Source organism: Fukomys damarensis, unplaced genomic scaffold (assembly GCF_012274545.1).
Source record: "Fukomys damarensis isolate Sample0158 unplaced genomic scaffold, DMR_v1.0_HiC HiC_scaffold_32, whole genome shotgun sequence".
Lineage (NCBI taxonomy): Eukaryota > Metazoa > Chordata > Mammalia > Rodentia > Bathyergidae > Fukomys > Fukomys damarensis.
In genome coordinates, this window is record NW_022900944.1 from 36,923,680 (window position 1) to 36,948,013 (window position 24,334).

Below are 24,334 nucleotides of genomic sequence, written 5' to 3' on the forward strand. Positions count from 1 at the left end.
ATTCTTTTTTAATTTTTTATTAAAATTTTTATTACCTACATATGTATTCTCGAAGTGCTTGACTCTACTGATTATCCAAATTTTTAAGCACCTAATAGTTTTCTCTAGCATTTTTCTAGTGCTGGAAATAGATAAATAAATTTTTTTAAATGTATTTGCTCTCATAGAGACATTATTCTGTAAGACTTTGCTTTATTTTGAGCTTTATTTGTTTAAAGGTATGATTAAATGTAGTCTGGTGCAAATTGATTTTTTTCACCCAATATTCTGTTTCTAATACTCACCCGCAGTAGCTATATTCACCTATTTTTCACTACTGAGTAATACTCCTTTGCTAACTATATTGAAAGCAAATTTCCACTTTCTTATCAAAGCACATTTGGCCCCCCCAACCCCCTCACCAACAGTTTGCTAGTAGAAACAATCCTCCTATGAATTTCCCCCTCTGGGTCTCCTAGTCCACAGGTAGTTTTCCTAGGAATTCTATGGTGGAATTGCTGGGTCATGGGCTATGTGTGTGCCCAACTTTATAAAATGATACTAAAATGTTCTTCCCAATGTTTATCCCCATTGATAGTCCCACCGGAGGTACATAAGGGTTTCCTGTGATACGTATTCTCCCCAAAACTGAATACATTTTACCAGTCTTACAGTTTTAAAAATCCTTATTATGATCTTCACTTGAGTTTCCTGATGAACCATGAAAATGAGCATAATTTACTTTTTTTGTGGGGGGGTACCGGGGATTGAACTCAGGTTCTTGCGCTTGCAAGGTAGGCCACCGAACCACTGAGCTAAATCCCCAGCCCAGCATAATTTACTCTTTTTGTTTGCTCTTCGTGTTTCCTCCTTTATGAGATATCTGTTCATATATATTCCCTATCTTGCTATTATTGCTTTCTTGTCACTTCCTTACAGTGTCATAGGAAAAGACCCTGGGGGAGGTGTGTGAGTACAGAATAACCAGAACAATGGGCCTCTGGGGTTGTTTAGTCCATCACATTCCCAGAAGCAGAAGTCCAATTAAAAATCCTATGTTCTCCCTGGCCTTTCTGCTGCATAGGGTTTTATCAGCTCTTATAGGGAGCAAGTGTTGAAGGTTTACTATTTACCCGGAATACCTGAGATCTTTCAAAGGAGCTTCCAGATACAGATCGCCCACCTGGACCCGGAAAATATCACTCTGAGTGGAGAGGGAATCTTTCCCCGGATCAGCCTGGATCTCCCCAGGAACCTCCAAGGTACCACTGCCCTTAGTCTTTCCCATTGGGGTCTACATTTTGTCTTTGCTTCTGTAGATTTATTTATTTACCAAGCAGTGCCCTCTAGTTCCCTTCTGTGTTACTCCTCAATTGCTAGAAAAGAAAGGGGGCAAAAATTGAATTTGACTGAGTGTAATGAGATAAACTATAGCCTATGGTAGTCCCAAACCAAGCTCCCCCGCCAATTTTACCGTCATTGACTTACGTATAGTGGCATCAGAAAATTTCACTTCCAAAAGCCTTTGAGTCCAGTGGATGCTCCTTTGGGGCACAGTTTTCCTTGAGTCCCCTTTCCTAATGCCACACTCATAGTTGTCTTCTCAGCTGAGGTGAGGGCTGACGTGCCGCCAGGTGTCGAATTCTCAAAATATAACTGCACAGAAAGGCAGCCACAGACCCCTTATTTGGGCATCACATGCTTTGAAGTTCAAATGAGACATTATTAGTTGTCTAATCAAGGCTTTTCTAGTCATGTGTGGCCTCCAAAGCCATCCTTGTATACCAGGCTGATATTTCTACCTTGGCAGATCCCCAAACTCGGCTGTAGATTCTCTGGCTTTTGCTTCCTGACATATGGGGCACAGGACTAAGGGTCAAGAAAAACCTCTCGTCCTCTCCAAACTTCTTGGAACTTCTCAGAATCCACTTTCCCTACAGAGCTTTGGCCAGGCCCTCATTCCCCAGCCTTCCTCCTGCCCCGTTCCTTCAAGTCACTCACATATCTGCTCATGATCACTTGTTAAATTCTATATGTTTGCTCCCTGAAAATGTGAATGCTAATGTTAATGAAGCTAAGACCGTGTTGCACTCTAGTAACTAGAGTTTCAGCCAGAGAAGGATAATTCTCATCCCTCAGTAACCAAAGGGAATTGGCTCTGGGACCTTCCTGAAATGCCAAAATCCATAGATGCTCAAGTTCCTTATATAAAATGCCATCATATTTGCATAGAAGCTGTGCATGTCCTCCTGTGTACTTTAAATCATCTCTAGATTTCATACAATACTTACAACAATGGCAGTGCTACTGTAGTGTGCACTGTGGTACTCTATTGTTCAGGGGATAATATCCAGAAAAAAGTCTGTATGGGTTCACTACAGACAAAATTTTTCTAAATATTTTTGAACCATGATTGTTTAAGTCTGCAGACACCAAGCTACAGATACAAAGAACCTACTATATTGTCAAAAGGAAATCTTTTGCCACATACTTTGAAAACTGGGTTCCCAACTGGTCTGACCAAGGCTGAAGACATAGCTTGACCAATAAGGGCTTTAAAATAATTTAAACTTGAATGACATTAGTTTGTCTTATGCTACAGTCTGCTACAGTCTCAGCTTTTCCTTTTGTTTTACAGTAGGCTCTGTAATCACTTCACCTACCTTGCCCCAAAGCATTGGAATTTGCTCTGGCTTAACGTGAATTTGAATATGTGAAATCTCTCCACCAATTGCCTTCCTGGCATAGTTAGATCTAGTTAAAGCAAAGCTACCCAAATATATTCTCTTGCCAACTGAAACTTTAAAAACATGAAGACTGACCTAAAGAGTGACCAGGTGCCCCAATTTAACCAAACTGGGGTGAGGGGATTCCCAGGGAGTTGAGGTTTCAGTGCTGAAGCTGGAAGAGTCCCAAGTGGCTGTTACTCCCTTCAAGTCTTTCAGAGTCACCTGGTTCACTCAAGTTCAATGGCACGAAACTCAGTGAGGTCTCACACAAATGTCCTCGCTCTCTAAGTAGAAGTAGAAGACATGGGCAGGTAAAGCGTTTTACCCTAAGCTGAGAGTCTACATTTGGGGCATTAAGTCATAGTTTTTCAACCATCCTAATTCCCTTCTCCTTCCAACCACCACAGGCAATGGAAAATATAAAACCTTCTTGGATCAGGCCAGAAAAGATGCAGAAAAAGAGTACAACAAAAATGAAGCTCTCAATCACTCTGAGATGGTAACTGAAGAAATACCTGAGGACGAATCTTCTGAGGTAGGACTAGCTTCCCGCTGCATAGAATGGGTATGGGGAAGGGTGGTGTGGGCCAAGGTCCAGGGGCAAGAAGGACATGAGGAAGAAAGGAGAAAGATGGAGCTAAGACAAAGGGAGGACTGGGGCAGATGAGCCTAAAAAGGTGAGAAGCCACTGGAGAACCTGTTAAGGGTTTTAATAGGTTTCCTGAGGGCAACAGGAACCCACTGAATGTTTTAACCAGAGGATGCTGTAATCACATTTGCGTCTTTAAAAGATCCCTCTCACTGCTTTATGGAGTTTTGAGGGGACAGGGCTTGAAGGAATAAGGGAAAAGAAAAAATATGAGAAAAGGAAAAAATGGAAACAAAGTCTTTGTAAATAGGAAAGGGAGGAGGGGTGACATTGTAATCGTCGGGGTAAGGGGAAAAAATGAGAACCAAGACCTGTCATATAACGGTAAAGGATCCCAATGATGAATGGAACTGTACTCTATACTTTAAACGAACCAGTAAACTCAATAAAAATAAAAATAAATAAATAAAATACTCTTGCAATACTTTAATATTTTTAAACTCTTTATTTTTGTTTGTTTGTTTGTTTGTTTAGACAGGGTCTCACTATGTAGTGAGACTGACCTGGAACTCACTGTGTAGCCCAGGCTGGTCTTGAACTCACAGTGATCCTCCTGCCTCAGCCTCCCAAGTGCTAGGATTACAGGCGTGCACCACCAAAGTCACAAGATTTATGTACATTTCAAATAGATACGAATAACTTCAACTACATTTTCTAAAAATTACTTCTCTAAAGTAAATGCCCTAAGAAAAAGAAGAGAGAAAAGACTCTTCCCTAGTTTTCAAGCAGAATTCTGCCTCTTGATTTGTGTTTGCATTAACATGCTACAGTTTTGTAGCAACCTCCACTATTGCCCCTCCGCATCCTTTACCCCAGCGACCACTAATCTGTTATTCATCAGTATACTTTGGTTGTTTCAAAAATGTCATAAATGGAATAATATAGGAGGTAACCTTTTGAGATTGGCTTTTTTTCATTTAGCATAACACTCTCGAGATCGATCCAAGTTGTCCAACAGTTCCTTCCTTTTTATTGCTGAGTAGTAAGCACTCCATGCTCCTGGTGCTCATGAGCATGTTAATATGCTATATATCTGTTTAGATACCGACACCTTTTTGAGGACCCCAATCCATTGTAAATAGATAAGTTTTTTGTTGTTTTGTTTTTGTTTGTTTGGTACCGAAGATCAAACTCAGGTCTTTGCACTTGTGAGGCAGGTGGCAGAACCACTGAGCTAAATCCCCTGCCCCACCCTCTTTTTTTAATTCCCCACAAGAACCAATTTTGATCACTGAGTAGTGATATTTTCCCGTCAGGGATTCATGTTCTAGAACAATTTGCTGAATTGCTCTTCTCTCTTTCTCCAGTTAAGTTCTTATCTCCAGATGGAAGTAGACCAACTTATAGTCCAAGCCTATGCACTAGAACATCAGAAAACCATTATCCCTGATCCCACAGAGAACACCTGTTTCAGCCACTCCAGTCGCTGCAAACTAGCCAGGTGAGCGCCCTGCTGTGTTGTGTTTGTTTCAGAGTGTGGCAGGGTGTCCCTGAGGTAGCGACTAATCATCTTGGGATGAAATCCACAGATCTCATGTTATCTGCCATCCCCTAGCATGGAGCCAACCAGGCAGGTTTCTGCCTCTTGAAATCAGAAGACTCCAGTTGTATCTAATGGTTAGGCCCTGTTTCTCGTCCATGAGGGCCCCCACTGAGTGTGTCCTGAGGTGATGGCTAAGAAAGACATGTGGACTTCTGAGGAAAGTTTGTTGTTTCTAATCCCTATCCTAGTGGCCTTTGGTTGTTCTGCAGTCTAGAGAACAAAATTGTGCACAGGCAGTGGGAAAGAACCTCATACTGTCTCACTTTGGGAAAGGTAGCCCTCCAGGCTTGAAAGTGACTAGTAAGGAGATCCCGCTCACTGTTTCAGAGTCCAGCTGCCAGAGTATATCCTGGACTTTGGCTACACTGTCCTTGGGGATGTGCAAACCCACATCATCAAGATCACCAACACCAGTCACTTCCCAGTGTCCTTCCATGCAGAAAAGCGTGTCCTTCATGACACAGGTAACCAGGTTGGGGAAACTCCTGTTGTACTTCGGCATTTCCAGCAAAGAAGCCACCCATCTGTCCCATCCTTCTGGAGCAGGACTCATACACTGACTCATCATCCTGCCCCAGAGTAGAGAACTATGTAGAGCAGCTTCTGTTTGCTGCTCTCTTTCTCACAGAGAAATTTTTTTTTTGTTGCTTTGTTTTGTTTTTTGCCTTGGTCCAGGCTTCAGTACTGAGCTAGACCGTGTAAAGAATCTGCCATACTATGAAACAGAAACATTTGAAATTAGATTTGACCCACAAGGGGCTAATCTTCCCGTGGGAAGCAAAGAAATCCTACTGCCCATCAAGGTAAGATGCACCACCGGGCCCCACCCCCTGGCCCTCCAGGTCTGCAGCTCTACTGGCCAATCACCCCGGGATGATCCCTTTGTTATGACAGAGCCATGATCTTCCCTCAAGCCCATGCCACATGATAACAGCAATTTTATGTCCACTCCAGGTGGTTGGAGGGCCAACAGTTCACATCTGTCTCCGAGCTAAGGTGATTGTCCCTGCTATGACACTGTCTTGTGGAAAAGTGGAATTTGCTGCAATTCAGTGTGGACAGTGCATGGTGGAAACAATTCAACTCTCCAATCATCTCCAAGTCCCTTGTGAATGGTTTGTCCACAGTCCTAAGCCGATTAACAAGGTAAAAGAGTTGTTACCTACCCATCCTTTTTCAGCCATTCCTGTGATCACCTCAGTCTCCTGCTCAAATTTCTGCAGTAACCATTGCCCAGGCCCTTAGACCAGCATTCAAGACTCTACCAGGCCATGCTATTAGGTAGAAGGTCTTAGTCTCCTTTGTACCTCTGGTATCTACATATTCCCTGACACCTGAGAGATACTCAAGAAATGTAGGTTCTATAAGTATAGAATGGGATGAGTGCATTCTCCAATGATGATGATCTAATTGTCTATAATCTATAAACCAGCTGGAGAAACACATGCCAAAATACTTAAGACGGAAACTACATGCTGACTTAAAGCCAAAGTCTCGGATCTTTGAGATCCAGCCCATGTCTGGAATCTTGGATCCTGAAGAGATAGTCAACGTGCAAGTGAAATTCATGCCAAAAGAAGAGGTAAGCTAGAAAGAAATGCGGCTTGGTGGTAATTCTCTGGACCTCTTTAAGCTTTACTCAGTCCATGTTAGCTTGCGTCTCAAGAGAACCTTTCTGCATCCTGTGCCTCACTATTCTGAACACGGCATCTGCAGTGATTCTGGTTTGTGTTGGCACTGGGTGCCTGGTAGGTGAGAATCAGCAGATGTAACTAACACATCAAGTTTTATCAGTAGCAGTGGATTAGTGGCCTTCTCCCTCTGCACTTAGCGGCTGTGCATCTGAGCAAACTACTTAGCCTCCCTAAGCCTCCGTTTGCTCATAGATAATATAAAAAGTAATAATATTACACATTAAAAATCCCTTATTGCAATTCTGAAATCCAATAAGCTCCTTAAGCAGGGAGAGGGATTTCATAAGTTTTAAATCAAAACTTACTTGGCAGAAAATCTTATCTGAACTGACAGAAGGCTCTTTTGCCTTTACTTACCCCACTTAGTTTCCAGAGTCCAACACTGCATGTGCAGAAATAGTAATGTGTTTGATTACAGAAGGCCTTCCTGAGACTCTGCAGGGGGTATCAGGGAACATAAAGTATACACACAGTGTCTGCCTTCTTAAAAATCTGAATTTGAAAACATCTGGCCCCTGTGGTTTCAGACAAATTGTTGTTGACCTGCAATAGCTACCTCTGGATCATCTTGGAAATTAATAGCATCGAATAAACTACACAGCATGCTGCTCTGTGTATAGCAAGTGTCTCAATAACTATTAATTCTCACCATCAGTAGTCGTGCCGGTAAGCACTTCCTGGGGGACTGTCTCATAAACATTTCTTTTATAAACACTATGAGCACAAAGCTATGCCTACCCAACAACACAGCAAAAATAATAAAATCCTAGAAACAGAGAGGATCTCAAGATGTTCTACTGTAAAGAATTTTATGCAAAGCCTAACATTTGAGAGATATTGTCCTGTATTCTTTTAAAAGAAAAACCAAGGGCCGGGGATTTAGCTCAGTAGTTCCGCTGCCTGCCTCACAAGCACAAAGACCTGAGTTCGAACCCCGGTACCAATCAATCAGTCAATCACCGATGTGAATCTTATGGAGTACATATGACGAATGCCCATTTTCCTGGTAATGTCTTTGAGGAAATGCTTCACAATGTTTAATGAGAAAAAAGGAAAAGTGAGTGACTTCTTATCTCATTCGTCAAGAAAGCCCATGTTTGCATCTTTATCAAAGTCCCCCAAAGCCTTTTGTAAGAAAGTCAATAATACATTTGTCATCCCTACAGAGTCTTGAGACTGTGAAAGGGTATGATCAAAAGTTTGGATTTTCTTTTCGTTACCAAAGGAGGGAAATATGAGCAAAGATAGCCCCCCAAAATTTATTTGTTCAAATAGGTCCACGAATCTTTAATTTGAATTGGTCAAAGTGAATAAAATGTTTCCGCCAATCGCAAGAACTTACTGGCTGTATGCTAGGAGTGGGTTAGCCCTGAAACCTATACACTCCACGCCTGTGTCCTCAACATCAGCAGCCCAGAGATATCACTGGTGTTCACACCAGCAGCTCTTAGACATCAGGACACGCATGCAGAGTGTACCAGGCTGGAAAACAAGGAGATAAATGAAATGTTCTAGAAAGAGCTTCATAAATAGCAATCAAAATAGAGAAGTCTGGGTATAAGGTGCTGGGCCCTTAACTACATTCTCTTAGCCGATAATTCATTCTCTTATTATCTCCAACACAGGTATTTTCCATATGTGTAGCCACATCCATATACATTAGATCTGTCTGATTTTTTTCCCCTAAGCTAAGACACTTTGGGAGCTCTTCAAACCGGGGAGCCACTCAAGCCTCCAAACTCAAGCCATGCTATATCAGATGGTCTGAAAATTTGGTTTAAAATGCAGAAACCCAGCCTTACTCTGCCCCCACAAGGAGCCAGATTTTCTAGGATGGGGCCTGGGAACCTGCAATTTAGTGGGTTCCCTAATAAAATCAGATTAGGAACCACCAAATGGGAAGTAGATTTCTGTGCCATTTTTGAGAAGCCATGTGAATAGCTATGTTTCGATATCGCCCAACATGTGACTGTATCAGGGGGACTGAATGTGCCAGCTCTGCATTCTGCCAGATTTAGGATGGAAATATATAAAAGTGCTCGCTTCAGAATCATCCTCCCAACAAGCAAGGACACAAAGATATCTGTACAGACTCCTGTGAGTCATTGGTAGAAGACCGCTCCTTGAAGGCGTTCTGTGCCCATGGGTAGCATGGCCCATGAGATGAGAGGTACAGAGAGTGACAGTCAGAATGTGACAGGCTGAGCACACATGAAACTCGAAGTGCCATGAGGACCCACTCAGAGGGCCTATGACAAGGGAGGAAGCTCTCGGTGTAGTGCTAGATACCCAGCATCTAGATGCCCGGTGATAGCCGTTGCTCACGTGCTCCTTCTAAGAAAAGTTTTCATTCTCTCTCACCTAAATAGGATAAGTTTTTACCCCTTACTTTTACATGGCATGTAACAGAAACAAGTACAGATGCTTGTTCTGTCTTCATGTTTTCCAGAAATTGTACAGCCAAACCCTGATGTTCCAGATCGCCCAGAGTGCTCAAAAGCTTACGCTGCTGGTACATGGGCAAGGTCTGGAGCCACGCCTGGAATTCAGCCCTTCTGTTCTGGAACTGGGACCACTGCTGCCTCTTGCCTCTGGAGATGAGGCCGAAGTGACCGTGAAGAATCCCTGCGATTTTCCAGTTGAGTTTTACTCCTTAGAATTTGATCAGCAGCATCTCTTAGAAGAGAAGGTGAGCAGAAGTCAAACATAAGCTCCCTCTCCTAATAGGCTGGGCCCCGCTTGTACTTGTGCCCCTCCGTCCACATGGAATCATTTCCTTCTGATTTCCCCCCTCTCCCCTTGAGCCTTTCTTTGTCACTTTGCTGACGACTACTCTGCAGCCTTCTTTTCTCATCAACTTCTCCTTCCCAGAGCACAATTCATTGCCTTTTTGCGGTTGCAATATACACTTGAAACAATAAATTGAAAAATGAATGCATGTTCACGTTTAAAATTCAGAAAGTAAAGAACTAGGTACAGCGACATGCCTATATCATGTCTGAAGTGAGCTTCTTGCAGATGGCTTGTAATTGGCAAAAAATTTTTAAATATATTCCAGCCATCTCTGTCATTTGTATATTTAGATCATTCATATTTAATTTGAACATTGGTATGTTAGGGCAACAATCTCCTGTTTTATTGTTTTGTTGTTTGTTCTCTGTTTACTTTTTCCTGCCTTCCTCATAGTTGCTTCAACATTATTTGGAGTTTCAGTTTTATTTATGTAAAATGTTTTTGAGTGTCTATCTATATATAGCTTTTTAGCTATTGTTGTACATATTACATTATACATATGTGTAACTTATAACCAATTAGTGTTGACACCCAGCCTAAATATATATTAGAAACCTTTCCTCCCTTTATTTCCCTTTACCCTCTTCATTTTTAGAACTGTCTTAATATTTCCTTATATCAGATAGTATAATTTGTTTCAACTGTGAAACATAAATTTCTTTCTTTCTGATGTTCCCAGATTTCTTATTATTTCCTTTCTGTTTAGAGAGCCACATTTAGCTGTTCTTTCAAGGTAGGTCCATTAGTGAAAACATCTTAGTTTTCCTTCATCTAAGAATGTGTTGATTCCCCCACCCCTTATTCTTGAAGGATTTGTTTTTTCTTTTTGCTACATATAGAACTCTTGGCCAATTCTTCTAGCCCTTGAAAAATATGCCACTTTTTCACCTCCATGGTCTATTGAGTAATCCAATGTCATTTTAATTGTCTTTATTTCTCTCTGTAAAGCTTGATTTCTCTCTCAGTGCCTTCAAGGTTTTTTTCTTTGCCTTAATTTACAGAAGTTTCACTATTTTGTATTGTAGCCCATATTATGTATTTATTCAGTTTGGGACTTGCTCGATTTCTTAAATCTATAGAATTTTTCTCTTTTTTCCAAGTTAAAAAGATTTGGCTATTATTTATTTGAGGATTTTTTTTTTTAGCCCCATCCTATTTCTATTCTGCTTCTAGGACTCCTATGGTAATGTAAGGTTAGAATTTTTGTTACCGTCTCACAGTGGAGGGTCAGTTTGGTTGTACACAAGGTGCTTGGCTCGTGATTTCATTTCTTGAGTATCTTATATGTGCTGCTCCACTGTTTTCTCTTTCCCATGTGTGAAATGCCCAGGTAGACATGGACCAAAATAAAGATCTTGAATCCCATATGTTCAGGGTCCAGTCATACTTTTTAGACCTCTGCAAAGATCCAGTAAAACCCAGGAAGTATTTCTAAGAATCTCATCCTCCGGTAGCAGCAGGGATTTTACAACATAAACAGAAAGGAAACTCCCAGTGAGATCAACAGCAGTTCATGCTCTCCCCTTGCACAGATCTTGCGCCAGCTGAAGGGCTATGACTCCTACAATACCCTGCTGCTACCACCTCGCGCTCCAGGGGAGAAGCTGCCCCCAGAATTATATGAGTACTTTAAAGAGATGAAGTCCAAAGAAGAACAGATGAAGGCAAAATATCTGGAGAGTCTGGAGCAAGATAATGGTGAGAACTCAACATGGAGAACCCATGGCTCCAGCCACTGCCCTGCCCTCTTTGAGTCACCCTTGCTGTTGGAACTACAGGTTCCAAGTGCCTTATATATTTTATGTCTAATCCTTACACAGTGGATCCTATCATCCTCATGTTATGGATGCACATTCTGCTCTCTCTAGAGTCCACTGGGCATTGAGACTTAACAACTAACATCAGTAGGAAACTTGCTAGAGATGTACATACAGATGAGAAATAAGCACAGAGAGGATAGATCCATAATTTTAAATGATGAATGCAAGATTCTAACCCAAGTCTTCCTGACTGGAGAGTTCATAACTACAGCAACCGCTATACTTTACTGCCTCCTAGGGTGTGTCTAGCACTTGCAAAGTAATGTGTCATGCAAGACAGAAATTGGTGCTCTAACAGAGGGAAGAGGTGGAAGTTCACATGAGAAAAAAGCCAGCCCCTCCTTGGTCCTCAAGGCTGCTTTCAGAGCTGGTCTGCACTCTCCTAATCTTGACCCTTCTGGACCAGCACCCCAGAGAGTCATCCCATCATCTGCCCAGGGCCTCTCTTGTGTATTGCTAAGTAGACTTGACTTGTACACACAGACTCTTGGGACTGTGTGGCTGGTGTTGCTGTGCCCCTCTCCTTCCTGCTTCTCTGTCCCTCGGCCTGGAAAGGTCCCTATTCTGGTCTGACTCGCTCTCTTCCATGTAACGGTCAGCACACAGGTAATTATTTTCTCCAAGCCCGTCCCTCCCCACTAAGCAGGAAGCCTTCCTAGAGGCAGCAATCACATATACCTCCCTTCTAAAGCCAGCGTATGAAACAGTCCCTACCCACACCTCATAGTGCCCAGCCAGTGGTGCCGTGTGAGAGAATGAACCAGTGGAACCCTTTCTCTGCCCCTTGGCTGGCTTGTGGCCTTTCAAGGAAAGAGACACTGACAGAGAGTATTAGTTTGGCAGAGAAGAAGGCTGCCTCCCCACTCCGTCACCCAGTCCTGTTTGTTGAACATGGTATTAGTTTGCTAGGGCTGCCATAACAAATACCACAGACCAGGTAGTTCAACCAAGAGAGATTCGTTTTCTCATAATTCTAGACTCTGGACGTCCAAAATCAAGGTATCCATTGGGTTGATTTCTTCTGAAAGCCTCTTCCTGGGGATGGTCCTGTCCTCCTTTGTCTTTCCATCACCCTGTTCACAGGAGGGCTACAACCTCTCAGGCTCAAGCCGAAATGCTAAACAGAGATGTCTCCCCTAGGTTGGGGAGTCACGACGCCCTGTCCCAGCCTATTGCCTCTCCCTTCCCCCAGATGGAAGAGGGGACAAGAGGAGGTGCTGGGCAGGCAGTGGCAAGTGTGCTTACTGGTGACATGGCAAATGTTGATGAGAAGATAAGGGGAAAGCAGGCTGCAGGCTCAAAGATACACTGTAATCTTGGTTGTGGTTCTGGAAATTTCAAAACTAAACATCTGAGCCGTGCAGCTCTGTCCTGGTATAAAATTCACCTTCCATTCCAGTCGCTGTTTCTTTTCTGCCCCGATTTCTTTATACAGCTGAACTTCATAATTAGGGGCTGTTTTGAATTTTCTAAATTTCTGAGGCAATATGTAATTTGGTTATGCAGACAAATGTTAAAATATAGAAACTCTTTCTGAACAGCCAACTGCCTGCAGTTTTCTCTGGTGGGGTCAGAGAGTCCAGGGTGAGGGTGCCCGGCACAGTGATTCCCCCGTTTGTCTTCCCTTCCTGGCCCCCACCTCCTTCATTCCCTTCCCACCTCATCTCTGTGTGTTTTGGTCCTTGCTCGCTGGCAGGATCCGAAGAGCAGACCGTGTCAGGATCCTCCTCTAGCACAAATAGAACATCAGTCAGCCAAGGGACCTCTGTCACGTCCTACTTTGAGGACCAGCACGACTTTTTGACAGAGTCCACATCCTACACAGATGAAGATGAGGACGAAGGCAGCCTGGAAAAATTCATCTTTCAAAGTGAGTGACCGTTTTAATGTCTGGGAGTCCATTCTTCTGATCAGAAATGGAAACTGTTCAGTACCTTGTCACCTTTCTCCATAAAATGTCTCCTCTGGATTCCCCAGTGCTGGGTCGCTGCCCACCACACGTGCCTTCCAGAGAAGCCCTGATCCCCCCTTCCACACTGAACCTTGAGCATGGGTGCCTGTGGGGCAGCTTAGCATGTGATGTACTCTTCTTGGCACAGTAATTTGCATTTTAACGAGACTGAAGTATCCGTCTGAAGGCCTGAATCACTCGTGTTAAAATTCCAGCGGACTGAGAAGAATTCTGGGGGAGTAGAGAGCATTCTTCCCAGATTCCCTCCAATGGGACCATTAAGGAACCCTCCTCTCCACCTCCCAACCTGTGAGCCCATTTCCTGACCTTTATTTTCTCCCAAGAGATGCAAGATGTCAAAACCATATTTAGAAATTTTGATTCAGCAAAATTGCTTGTGTGGGAGCTATTTGTTTGCCAGTCAGTATAAACCATGAAGAAACATAATCCAACTTGTCACGGGCCCACCTCAAGGAACAGGGTCCATGGAAAAGACCAGTAAGATCTTTGAAGAGTTTACTTAAGGCAGCATTCTTAGACCTAATCAAATTTACTGGGCAAATAAATTAAAGCAAGAGAAGGCAGTGGTAAAACTGAGACAAAGATAGAAGTTCCAGGTTCCTCATATTCGATCCAGCCTAACTCTATTAGCCTCTAAGTGGCTCTAGCCTCCCATGCAACCTTTCCCCAAGCCACACGTCCTGGCCCTGTCGCCTCCACTTCCACATCTGGGCTCTCCCGAGCCACGCCCAGACATCCTCTGCAGACAGAAGCAAGCGTACTACAGTGCTTTGGAGGGAATAGCCTAGAAACCATATAAATGTTTATCAGTAGGGGACTAGTTACATTATAAATCTGTACAAAGGTGTTTATTTGGCAGCTATTTGCAAAGAGAGCAAGATCTGACTTTTACTCAATGGGAAGATGGCCAATACAATTTAGAGTAGCAACCTGGCTTTGTTATCACCTAATTAGTTGCCCAGACTCAAAAGTAAAAAAAAACAAAAAAAAAAATTAAAGGCTGGGGATATAGCTCTGTGTGAAGACCCTGGGTTCAATACCAGAAGGAGAAAAAACTTTGTATTTACAAAAATAAGGAGCAGGGTAGATTTGGCCTGGGACTATAGCTTATCAGCCTCTGCTAGCTAGATCATTATTTCATTCATTAATACATTCTATACTATAAAATTAATATTTATTGTTTATTTGGCCCTTCCCCTTAATATTAGAAATTCAGCTAACTATAAACCATTCTCTTCGTCATAGAAATGCCCTTTTTATTTTTCAGCAGGAGAGAGTCCCAAAAATAGAATTCAAATCAGAGTATTTGCATCTTTAAACTTTCATGGGTATGGACAAATTATTAGCCAAGAAGGATATTGTTGTACACTACAGGTGGAGGCTGCTAAAATGTTTGCCATTTTAAATCACCAGTGTTTGAGAAGAAGGATTCATTCCCATTCCCCTGAGCATCCACATAAATTCTAGGTGCACATTCATGCATGTACAAGTGCGTACAATCACGTGTTTTCAAGTTACAGCCGACAAGATTCAGAGAAGCCACAGCCACGCTGTAGAGGAAATTGGAGAGGTGGAAAACAACCCAGTGAGCAAGGCTATCGCTCGCCACCTGGGCATTGACATCTCTGCAGAAGGCCGCATGGCCAAGAGCCGGAAAGGCATCGCCATTATCATCCATGGGACACCCCTGTCAGGTAAGTGACAATTCTGAGCAGAGGGTAAGAGGAAGAATGCCTCGTGTCTCTTCCATAAACACCTTGGTGTCTGGGGTGGTAATGTGAGCCATGTGGTTAGAGCAGTCACTAACACTTTTATCTGAGGGACAGCAGAGCAAAGTGACGAAGAGCCTGTACCCCGAAGCCAAACAGTCCTTTGTCAGATCCTAGCACTGCCATTTATAGCTGGGCACCTCTGGGAAAGTTACTGAAGTGTTCTGTGCCCAGTGTGTTTGTCTGTAATATGGTATTAGCAGTATTATCTCTTTACAGGGTAGTTGTAAGAAGTTAGTGGCAATATTTGTACAAAATGTTTATCTCAGTACTTGGCGTGTAATAATTAGTCAAGTAGCCATATCTGGACTTCGCATCTTTGTTGAAAAAACGCTTCAATCACACACTAAATAGTCCCAGAAATATTTTGCCAATCATAAACCATAAACCATCCAGGAGAGAGCCATTTTTTAACAAAGGTCCTTTATTGCTCTCCAAATCACATGTGCCAACTTCAGCATGAGCCCAAAGGAGCAACGTCACCCACCGTGGACAAGATCTCAAACTTCAGTAGTGACTTCCAGTTTACACAGCTCTTCCCCATTCATTTCTTTCTCTGTTTAAACTTCACAACACCCAGAAAAGAGAGTTGGATTGCCTCTACCCTATAAACTGTTAAACTTCAGAGAAGCTGCAGAATGTCCGCCCCAGGGCACCCTGACAGTAAATGGCAGAGCAGAGAGACCTTGGAAAGATATTCTAGAACCTCCAAAGCTTCTGTTTCCTTGAAAAGGGGCAAGGAAACTTTTTCCAGCCCAATTATAGTCACTTAGACAATGAATGGAACATCTTCTATGTTTCATCACTGAGAAGCTCCAAGATCTTTACAAAAGTAACCACACCTTACCTCTTCTTTGAAGAGCCTTTCCTTGAGAAGCCATAAACTGGAGCCTAAAAGTTCTAAGGCCAATACTCTTAAATGAAATAAATAGGATACACATGTGTAAATACCGAATAGTTTCTCTGGTGTGAGAAACTGAAATAAGGATCAAAATGTATAATAGGCAATGTGAAATAGAAAGAAAAGGTCCAAAGGGGAAGGGAGTAGGAGGAGTAGGGGAAAGGAAGAAGGAAAAGGAATAAATATAAGAAAGGAAAAAACCGAAACAAAGTCTTTGTAGATAGGGAGGGGTGGAGGGGTGGAGGGGAGGGCAGGGGAATGGGGAAAAAATAAGAACCAAGATACATCATGTACAGCTATAAATTCCAAATGATGAATGTCATTATATTGTATGCCTAAAATGTACCAATAAACTTAATGAATAAATAAGTTAAAACTTCTAAGGCCAAAACGAAGCAGCAGGTACAACAAAGCAATAAAGAATGTTTTGAAGATCTTCCATTTTCCAAAACACCTTATGGCCATTTTTGGAGAAATGAAAAGAGGGTTGCAGAGATAGTTGATGGACCAACAGAAATTTAAGACAGCTGGAGAGTTAATCCTAACAATGCACCATCCTGAAGGGAGGCACTAGCTCCCTTTCCACCTCCATTTTCACCTGGGGAAGACAAGCATTGTCAAGTGGAATGTCAGCTTCAGCAATAACAATCCCGGCTTTTTTATGGAGCCTTGGTGTTTTCAAAGAATTGATTAACAATTAATAGTGTCAGATCATTCACCATTGGTGATTTTTTTTTCCCCCTGTTTTGGATTACGGAGAAGTTAGCACTGTAATTTTTGAAGATAACAAAAGCCACTTTTGCATATAATGTATATACTGAAGGGTTACCCCAAAACTGTTAAATTGCTAGCCTCAGAGATATGGGGTTAAGAAGGAGAGGAAAGACACTTCGTTTTGAATTGATATTTCTCTGAATTATCTGAGCATCGTTCTTTTAATAATTTTAAAACATTAAAATATTAAAGAAATATCTACAACACTAGACTATTGTAAAAGAGAGGGAAGTTATATATGCAAACCCTTTGACAGTTTCCTCTGTAAAGTCTTGTAGGCAGATGATTAACAATGCGGACAGATTAACTGCGTGAATGTTCACTGCAGCACTGTTTATAATAATAAAAAATTGAAAGCAATTGAAGCATCCAATATGAGTAACTGGTTAATAAGCCATAATACATTGATGTGGTGAATTAATTGCCATTGAAAACAGGGTCTTTGTGCTCACTGAGAGCAGCAGTCTTCACAATAGTCAAAAGACAGAAAAAGCCCAATAATCCATTGAAGGATGAACAGATAAATGGGAAAAATGGGTTATTTGGCCTTAAAAAGGGATGCAGCTCTGACACATGCCGCCCCCTGGATGAATCTTGAAATCATTATGCTAAGTGAAATAAGACACACACAGAAGGAAAATTATATGATTCTATTTATGTGACGGGCCAAGAGTGGTAATAGCCATGGGAAAGAAGGGTAGAGTGAGGCTTGCCAGGGAATGGGAAGAGGGGGCATGGAGAGTTAGGAGTTTATTCCTACAGAGTCTCAGTTTGGAAATATGAAAAAGTGCTGGAGGTGGATGCTAGTGATGGCTGCAATGCATTTAAACCTGGTTAAAATAATATTTTATGTTATACATATTTTACCACAATTGTTTAAAGTGTCATGCAGGGGTACTGAATGAATAGAAAGATTTTTTTTTCAGCTTTAATGGAGTTTATTGGTACATTTTAGGGATACAGTACAGTTACATTCATTGTTGGGATCTTGTACCTCTACATGGCAAGTCTTGATTCTCATTTTTTCCCCTTACCCCTACCCTCCCTTCACCCCTTCCTCCCCTCCCCATCTACAAACACTTTATTTTCATCTTTTCATTAAGAAAGATATTTTTTGTTGTTGTTGTTTTTTTGATACCAGGGATTGAACTTGGGTCCTTGCGCTTGCAAGGCAGGTGGCGGAACCGCTGAACTAAATCCCCGCTCCAATATTTATAATATAATGTATCATTTCATGTAAGAAAAAGCCATACATATTATTTGTAATTTATATTAGTTTGGCATTGCTTCTGTAACAAGTAACCACAAACACAGTGGCTTAAAACAAAACAGGGCCAGGAATGTAGCTCAGTGGCGCTGTGCAAGCATAAAGTCTTGAGTTCATTTCCTGGTTCTGAAAACAAAGGAGGAAAAAAGAAAAACAATGGGAAGAAAAGGTTCAAAGGGAAAGAGGGAGGAGGGGTAGAAGGGAAAGAAAAAATGAGAAAAGAAGGAGAAACAGAAACAAAACTTCTGAAAATAGGGAAGGGTGAGGGGTGGAAGGGAGGGAAGTGGAATAAAAAAACAAAAACAAGAAACAAGATATATCACATACAGGTAAAAAATCCAAATAATGAATGTGATCATAATGTATATGTGAAATGCACCGACAAACCTAATGAGTAATCTTTTAAAAACAACCAAATCTCCACTTTTGCAGTACTAGAGCTCAGAAGTCTAAAATGGGTCAGCAGAGCTATATTTCTTCCAGAGGCTCCAAGGGACAATCCATTTCCTTGGCTTTGCCGGCTTCCAGAAATCAATTTCCTGATTCAGAACCCTTCCTTCTCCAAAGCCAATGGTGCATCGCCCCATCTCTTTCTCCTTCTGTTGCCAAATTACCTGTTCCGACTCCAGCCCTCCTGCCTTCCTCTTAAAAGAACTCTTGTGATTAGATTGAGCCCGCCCAGATAATCCAGGATAATCTACCCTAAGATCTGTAAACTGATTGCATCAGCAAATTCTGTCTTTACCATGCAAGGTAATATATTTGCAAGTTCCAGGAATTAGAACATGGATATCTTTGGGGGGCTATTATTCATAATCGCCCATTTCTTTTATATGAAATACAAATAATTCCACTAAATATATTAATTTAGCAACCATGAGTTAACTGTGATATCTCCAGATGAGTAGATTATAGATGTTTTAATTTTCTTTGCTACTGTTATTTCTGAATTTTTTGCTTTCTTTTTAATAAAAGTACTTTGCAATGAAAGTGAAAATCAACACAGGTTATTCTTTAAAGAAGTCATCCTCTTAGAATCGGAGACACTAGGACCTCCAAGGTATTTTCAAGGCTGTCTGGTAAAATCTGTCTTCAAAACTGAGGAGGAAACCCAGCGAGGAGTGGGTGGCGGAGCACAGGTAGGTCAGTGGTAGGATTAGAACCAGGTCCAGGCCCTGACGCCGGACTCAGATTTGCCTTCTTCATGCTGCTGCCCCTCTGGCCACTGAGGTGAAGCACTCAGGTCACTTTATAGGAGCCTCGGTTCTAACAACTTCTGTCTAGGACATTGAGCAAATAAGAAATTCAGTGAAATTCAATATTCCGGTCTTTTCTATAGGAAAGACACCCAACGCTATCAGCATAGCCAAGTACTACAATGCAGCCTGCTTGAACATTGACTCCGTTGTTCTGGAAGCCATATCTGACAGCAGCAGCATCCCTGGGATGCGGGCCCGTGAACTCTGCATCAGGGCTACCATAGAGCTGTCCGTGAAGGAAGGAGAAAACTCTAGTAAGTCCCCACTCTCCCCGATTTGTTGTGGTCAAGTGGCTGGCACCCCTGCCGATAACACCCTTCTTCTCTGTGCCCCACTGGAGGCTGACTGGTAACAGCTGCCAACATGGCCCAGAGAAGATGTCTGTCCACCGAGCATGTACAGGCCTCCTGCCCTGCCTGATGCAGGCGTGCTCTTGGCATCTTGGAGAATGGGACCTTGAATGAAAGGCCACTGAGTGGGCTGACACCTGGAGGGGAGTGAACATGGGCTCGCTCAGCATGAAGGCTGCAGTAGAATTTCCATTTTCTGTGAAAGAGCAGGTTGGGATGAGTGGATTTCAATGGGGCAATTGGAGCTTTGGTAGAAATGAGCTTTGAAGGAGCAGGAGAAAAGTAATAGGCAAAAATAAGAAAGGACATCTCAGACCACGAAAGCAAGGAAGTTAATAGAACTGTATAACAGGGACTGGAAGGCAGACTAGTTCCGCCCAATCATAATTGACCTTCATTAGCAATTTGGATTTTATTGAAAAGATGAATTGGGGCAGTTTTCACAGTAAGGTTTCCCAGCAGTCAGAAAGTCATTGTAGAAAAGCTGCTCTTATAATCTCTTGTGAAGGAAGCAACTGAACCTGAAGATGGCTGGGTCTGGGCCAGCTGACCCACAATACCTGAGTGGCAAAGAATTGAAGGCGTCACACTGAGGCCAGACTCTTAAATGAAATGAATAGGACACACGAGTAAACACCGAATAGTTTCTCTGGTGTGAAAAACTAAAAGTGCAAATAAGGTTCAGATGGTATAATTGATCGTGCGAAATAGGAAGAAAAGGGCTAAAGAAGTAGGGGAAGTGGGAAGGGTAGGGGAAAGGAAAAAATATGGAAAAAGGAAAAAATTGGAAATAAAGTCTTTTACATGTAAGTAGAGAAGGGTGGAAGGGGTGAAAGAAGGGCAGGGGAATGGGGTAAAAATAAGAACCAAGATACATTATGTACAGGTACAAGAACCCAGTGATGAATGTACCTGTACTGTGTCCCTAAAAAGTACCGATAAACTTAATGAAGAAATTTTTTTAATTTAAAAAAATAAAGAATTGAAGGAGCGGCAGGCATCCAAGATCAAAGAAAGATTTTTCAACCACAAAAACTATGGGGCAAATGGTATCATTTTCCAAGATAGGGAAGGCAAGGAAGAAAAGCTCACTGGAGAGGAAATGAGTTGCATTTTTTGATCCCATTTGGTGAAGCCTGGGGTGACTGCCTGCCCCTCCAAAAGTCAAGAATCCTGGCTTCTTTGGATTCTACAGGGCAGGAGAGCATCTGCTCAATGGGAAAACACTGAACTTAAAACAGGGAGCCTGCTCAGAGCTGGATACCTCTTCTATAAATAGCCAGAAGAGGGAGCTACGGACAGGGAAAGGTCAGAAAATCGTAGAAGAGATTCGACAGCAGTGAAGGTCAGGCCTGGGTAGGAGGAGCCGGGTCAACAGTGAAGTGGGCAGGCGTTACCAAGATGAGGTCACTGGTGGTAAATGCTTGTGACGGAAGCAGGCAGAGCCTGGAGGGATTTGGCAGGGACAGGGCCTGGGCTGTGATTACAGCAGGACTGGGGGCTGAGGGCTTCATATTCTTTCGTTTCCAACAGTCCGTATAGCTATAATCAACTGGCGGGCGGGGAGGGGTGTCCCTAAACCCTAAAGCAAAGTAGGTTGTGGTGATAACTTTCCGGAGAATTCTAAGGGTTTATTTTGCTGAAATGGTTAACAGAAGCAATGAGTATTCGTGTCTGTGAAAGCTAGAGAAGCACTGATGCCGCCTAGCACATGGCTGCAACACACCATCTTGGAGGACCAAGAACATCTGCTACACTCCTGTTCCCCTGGGCACACTGGAGCCCCAGGAGCCGTAATGAGACAGGGCCAGTGAAGGAGGCCAAGCAATAGGGACCCAAAGGCTAGAAGGTGACAGGGGTTTATCAGAAAGGCCAAAGGCACTCCTGCAATGGTTTTCCCCAAACAGTTTTTAAACACATGGAATTTTGTGGGGGTTTTTTGTTTGGTTGTTTGTTTTGTTTTGTTTTTGTTTATGTTTTGTTTTTTGGTACCAGGGATTGAACTTGGGTCCTTACGCTTACAAGGCAGGCCACGGAACCGCTGAGCTAAATCCCCGGCCCCAACAAATGGAATTTTGGAAGGGAGCTTCTCAGGCAGTGGGGGAAGGAGGATCAGGAGACATTAACCTTGAAGTCGTGCTGCCAACAGTGCACTGATTACCTAGCTTGTCTGTTCATTTGGGTGACTCCACCAGGGATGGAGAAGGCCCTACCCTAATTCATTAGCCTCACCATTGCCTAAAACCTCAAAAGTCAGGTGCTGGGTTTCCAAGGCAGGGTCATAGTGTAGCCGCAGTTTCAGAAATGATCCTCAGAGCTGAAAGCGAAAGTAGATTCAGACCAATCTGGGACTTACTGGAAGGGTGAGCAGTAAGATGCCAGGACCCCGGCCTCAACTCTCCACTGACCCATCTTCAACCTTTGGTGGGTGGAGCCTCTCAGCCCTAGCTGTGTATGGGAATGGCACAAGGTTTCAGTGTGCCATACCCACTGTCATTTCCTTCCTATCCTAACGTGACTTTTAATTAAAACAAAAATTGCCTTCTCCTTCTAGCCCAGGAGGCTTCTGGAGGCCAAAGTGCCACAGTACAATCACGACAAAGCAGTGACAATTTGGGAAAGTTCACCTCGGAAATTACTCTAGTGACCCCGGAAATCAAACCTGGAAAGAGCATGCGTGGGAGTGTGTTGTTGTCCAAAAACAAGCCAGAGAGCCACAGTTCTGGATCACAGAAGCAGCACCACCAGCACCAATCTGAAACACCACAGGTACCAGCTAGGATCCTTCCTCCTCTTCCTTCTCCTCCTCCTCAGTATCTTGAAGCCAGGCCAGAGCTCTTCATTTCTAAAGATGTTCTTGCAGGCCAGCCTGATCACTGGCCTGTACACCCCACTAGTGCCCGGCAAGTTCCTTTTATGTTACAGGCATTGGGTTGGGTGAAAGTGAAATGACGATAAAGCAAAGTCCCTGAACACAAGTTGAACTGAAGAAAAGTGTGATGAGGCAGATAACCATGCTCACAAATGATTGCAATAAAGTGAGATCAGTGATAAGGGAGAGCTATAAAAGGAAATAGGTTGAGCCATAGGAAATGGCCAATATTCAACCACTTTGGAACTCCACAGAGCAATTTCCTACAGTTCAACCTAGTACTATGGGAATATTAAGGATAAAACCATTAATATAAGTGGAGGGAGGGCTGCAGAAAAAGCCTTGGAAAGTCATAAAGAAGTCACAGAGTTTGCTTGGCGTGCTGAGCGTGTTAGAGAGCAGTCTCGAAAAACTGGCAGGTGCTAAAGCCAGAGACAGTAGGGTTAGATGAATAACAAGTTGTTAAGTGGAAAAGTGAAGTCAAGTGAGGGCAGACTTTTAAGATGTTTGAAAGAAAGGGAACAAAAAGATAGGAGCAGTTGTTAGAGGGGTAAATCAAAAGGCAAGAGACTCCATTCTCAAGAAGCAGAGGTACAAGCAGTTCTGTAAAGAAAGGAACTGCTGGAGAAGCACAAGGTGATGGTTCATCCAAGAGGGTAATAGGATCCCAGGAGAAGGTAGGAAGGGGAGGATTAAGCATAATTAAAGGAGAAGAGAACTAGCTTCCTCTGGGATTAATAAAGGTAAAAACAGATACAGCTAAGAGTGAGAGAAGCAAGTTAAACAATGGAAGTTGGAGATTTTGTTGAATAGCTCTATGAATGTGAGGAGGCAGGGTCCTTTTAGTAGGAATCAGTCAAGAGGCTGGGGTTGCATAGCAGCATTCTGGAGAACAGCAAAGTACCAGTGGTCTCACTGCAGATAGAATAAGAAACTGGTGGTGGACAAGGAAAAACTAGTTGAGGATGGTGATAACCTGATCAAAACTAAGATTTCTCTAAGTGGCCCCCAGCAGAGGCAGAAGAAAAGGAAGTTGTTATTAGTTCAAAGAAGTGGGTATGGGTGTGGGGTTGAGGATGATGACATTGGCATGGAAAATCCAGGTAGACAAGAAAATTTAAAAAAAGACATAGAGCAGGAGCAACAGGAGGAGTTCAGGATCTAAGGCTCCTTACAGTCAGAGAATGCAGCAGCAGCAGCAGCAGCAGCAGCGGGCGAGGGAACTGTTTTGGAGAGGGTTGCTGTGGTGGATGGCGATCAGAGAAACTCTTTGTAGGAGAGGAGACTCCTGCATTGAGTAGGCCGGATGAATGGAGCAGAGTCATAGGTCTCCACAGGTAGGGAGATCTGAGAATTGGATTGGGAATATGGGTGGTGTAAGGCGTTCGGTCCTAATAGGAAAGGGAGTCTGAATGTTAGATGGGGCAAGTGGATAGAGCAGAGATGAAGGTCGTAGAAGAAATCTGCAGGCCCAATAAAGCATCTCATGGGGCTGGATTTGTGCCAGATGGCGTCTCTATTCTTGACTTCTATGCTACATTCTTTGAAGGCCTTGAAAAGTAGAGCACCACTGACTTTATTTTTCTTCTGGGGCACTATCCCTAACCTCTTCTTTTCCAAGATCTCAGATGATGTTCATGCATAAACTAAAATTCATATTTGCCACAAATAGAGTGTTATGGTGAGTCATTTTCTTCGGTTTGTTTCTGTCCACCTGGAAGTGAACTACGGAGAATACTTGAAAGGTAGCAGAAGACCCATTCTGACTACCATTCCCATTTGATAAATAAGAACTTAATGGTCCAGTGTAGAAATCCGACCTCATCCCCCACCAGGTGCTGTGCTCTGGTGTGAAAGGACTCTACTGTCAGGATGACAGAGTCCCCACCAGAGTGCTTCACTCAGGGACAGGGCTGCTTGGTCTTCTGGAAGCTCTACCAAATGCAATTTTAGTCATATTGCC

At 42.8% G+C, this 24,334-nt stretch overlaps 1 protein-coding gene across 3 annotated transcripts in view; it reads left to right on the forward strand.

Annotated features, from left to right (window-relative positions):
• Positions 1 to 24,334, forward strand: part of Hydin (HYDIN axonemal central pair apparatus protein) — a 365,508-nt gene that overhangs the window by 236,730 nt on the left and 104,444 nt on the right. For all 3 annotated transcript variants that reach the window (XM_010644447.3, XM_033757831.1, XM_010644442.3), the window contains exons 29-41: positions 1,064 to 1,241; positions 3,116 to 3,243; positions 4,665 to 4,798; positions 5,228 to 5,364; positions 5,576 to 5,703; positions 5,855 to 6,046; positions 6,333 to 6,482; positions 9,044 to 9,283; positions 10,920 to 11,085; positions 12,904 to 13,077; positions 14,694 to 14,873; positions 19,230 to 19,403; positions 22,054 to 22,268. In XM_010644447.3, the coding sequence (XP_010642749.1) occupies positions 1,064 to 1,241; positions 3,116 to 3,243; positions 4,665 to 4,798; positions 5,228 to 5,364; positions 5,576 to 5,703; positions 5,855 to 6,046; positions 6,333 to 6,482; positions 9,044 to 9,283; positions 10,920 to 11,085; positions 12,904 to 13,077; positions 14,694 to 14,873; positions 19,230 to 19,403; positions 22,054 to 22,268 (2,196 nt within the window). The remainder of the gene's footprint in view (positions 1 to 1,063; positions 1,242 to 3,115; positions 3,244 to 4,664; positions 4,799 to 5,227; positions 5,365 to 5,575; positions 5,704 to 5,854; positions 6,047 to 6,332; positions 6,483 to 9,043; positions 9,284 to 10,919; positions 11,086 to 12,903; positions 13,078 to 14,693; positions 14,874 to 19,229; positions 19,404 to 22,053; positions 22,269 to 24,334) is intronic.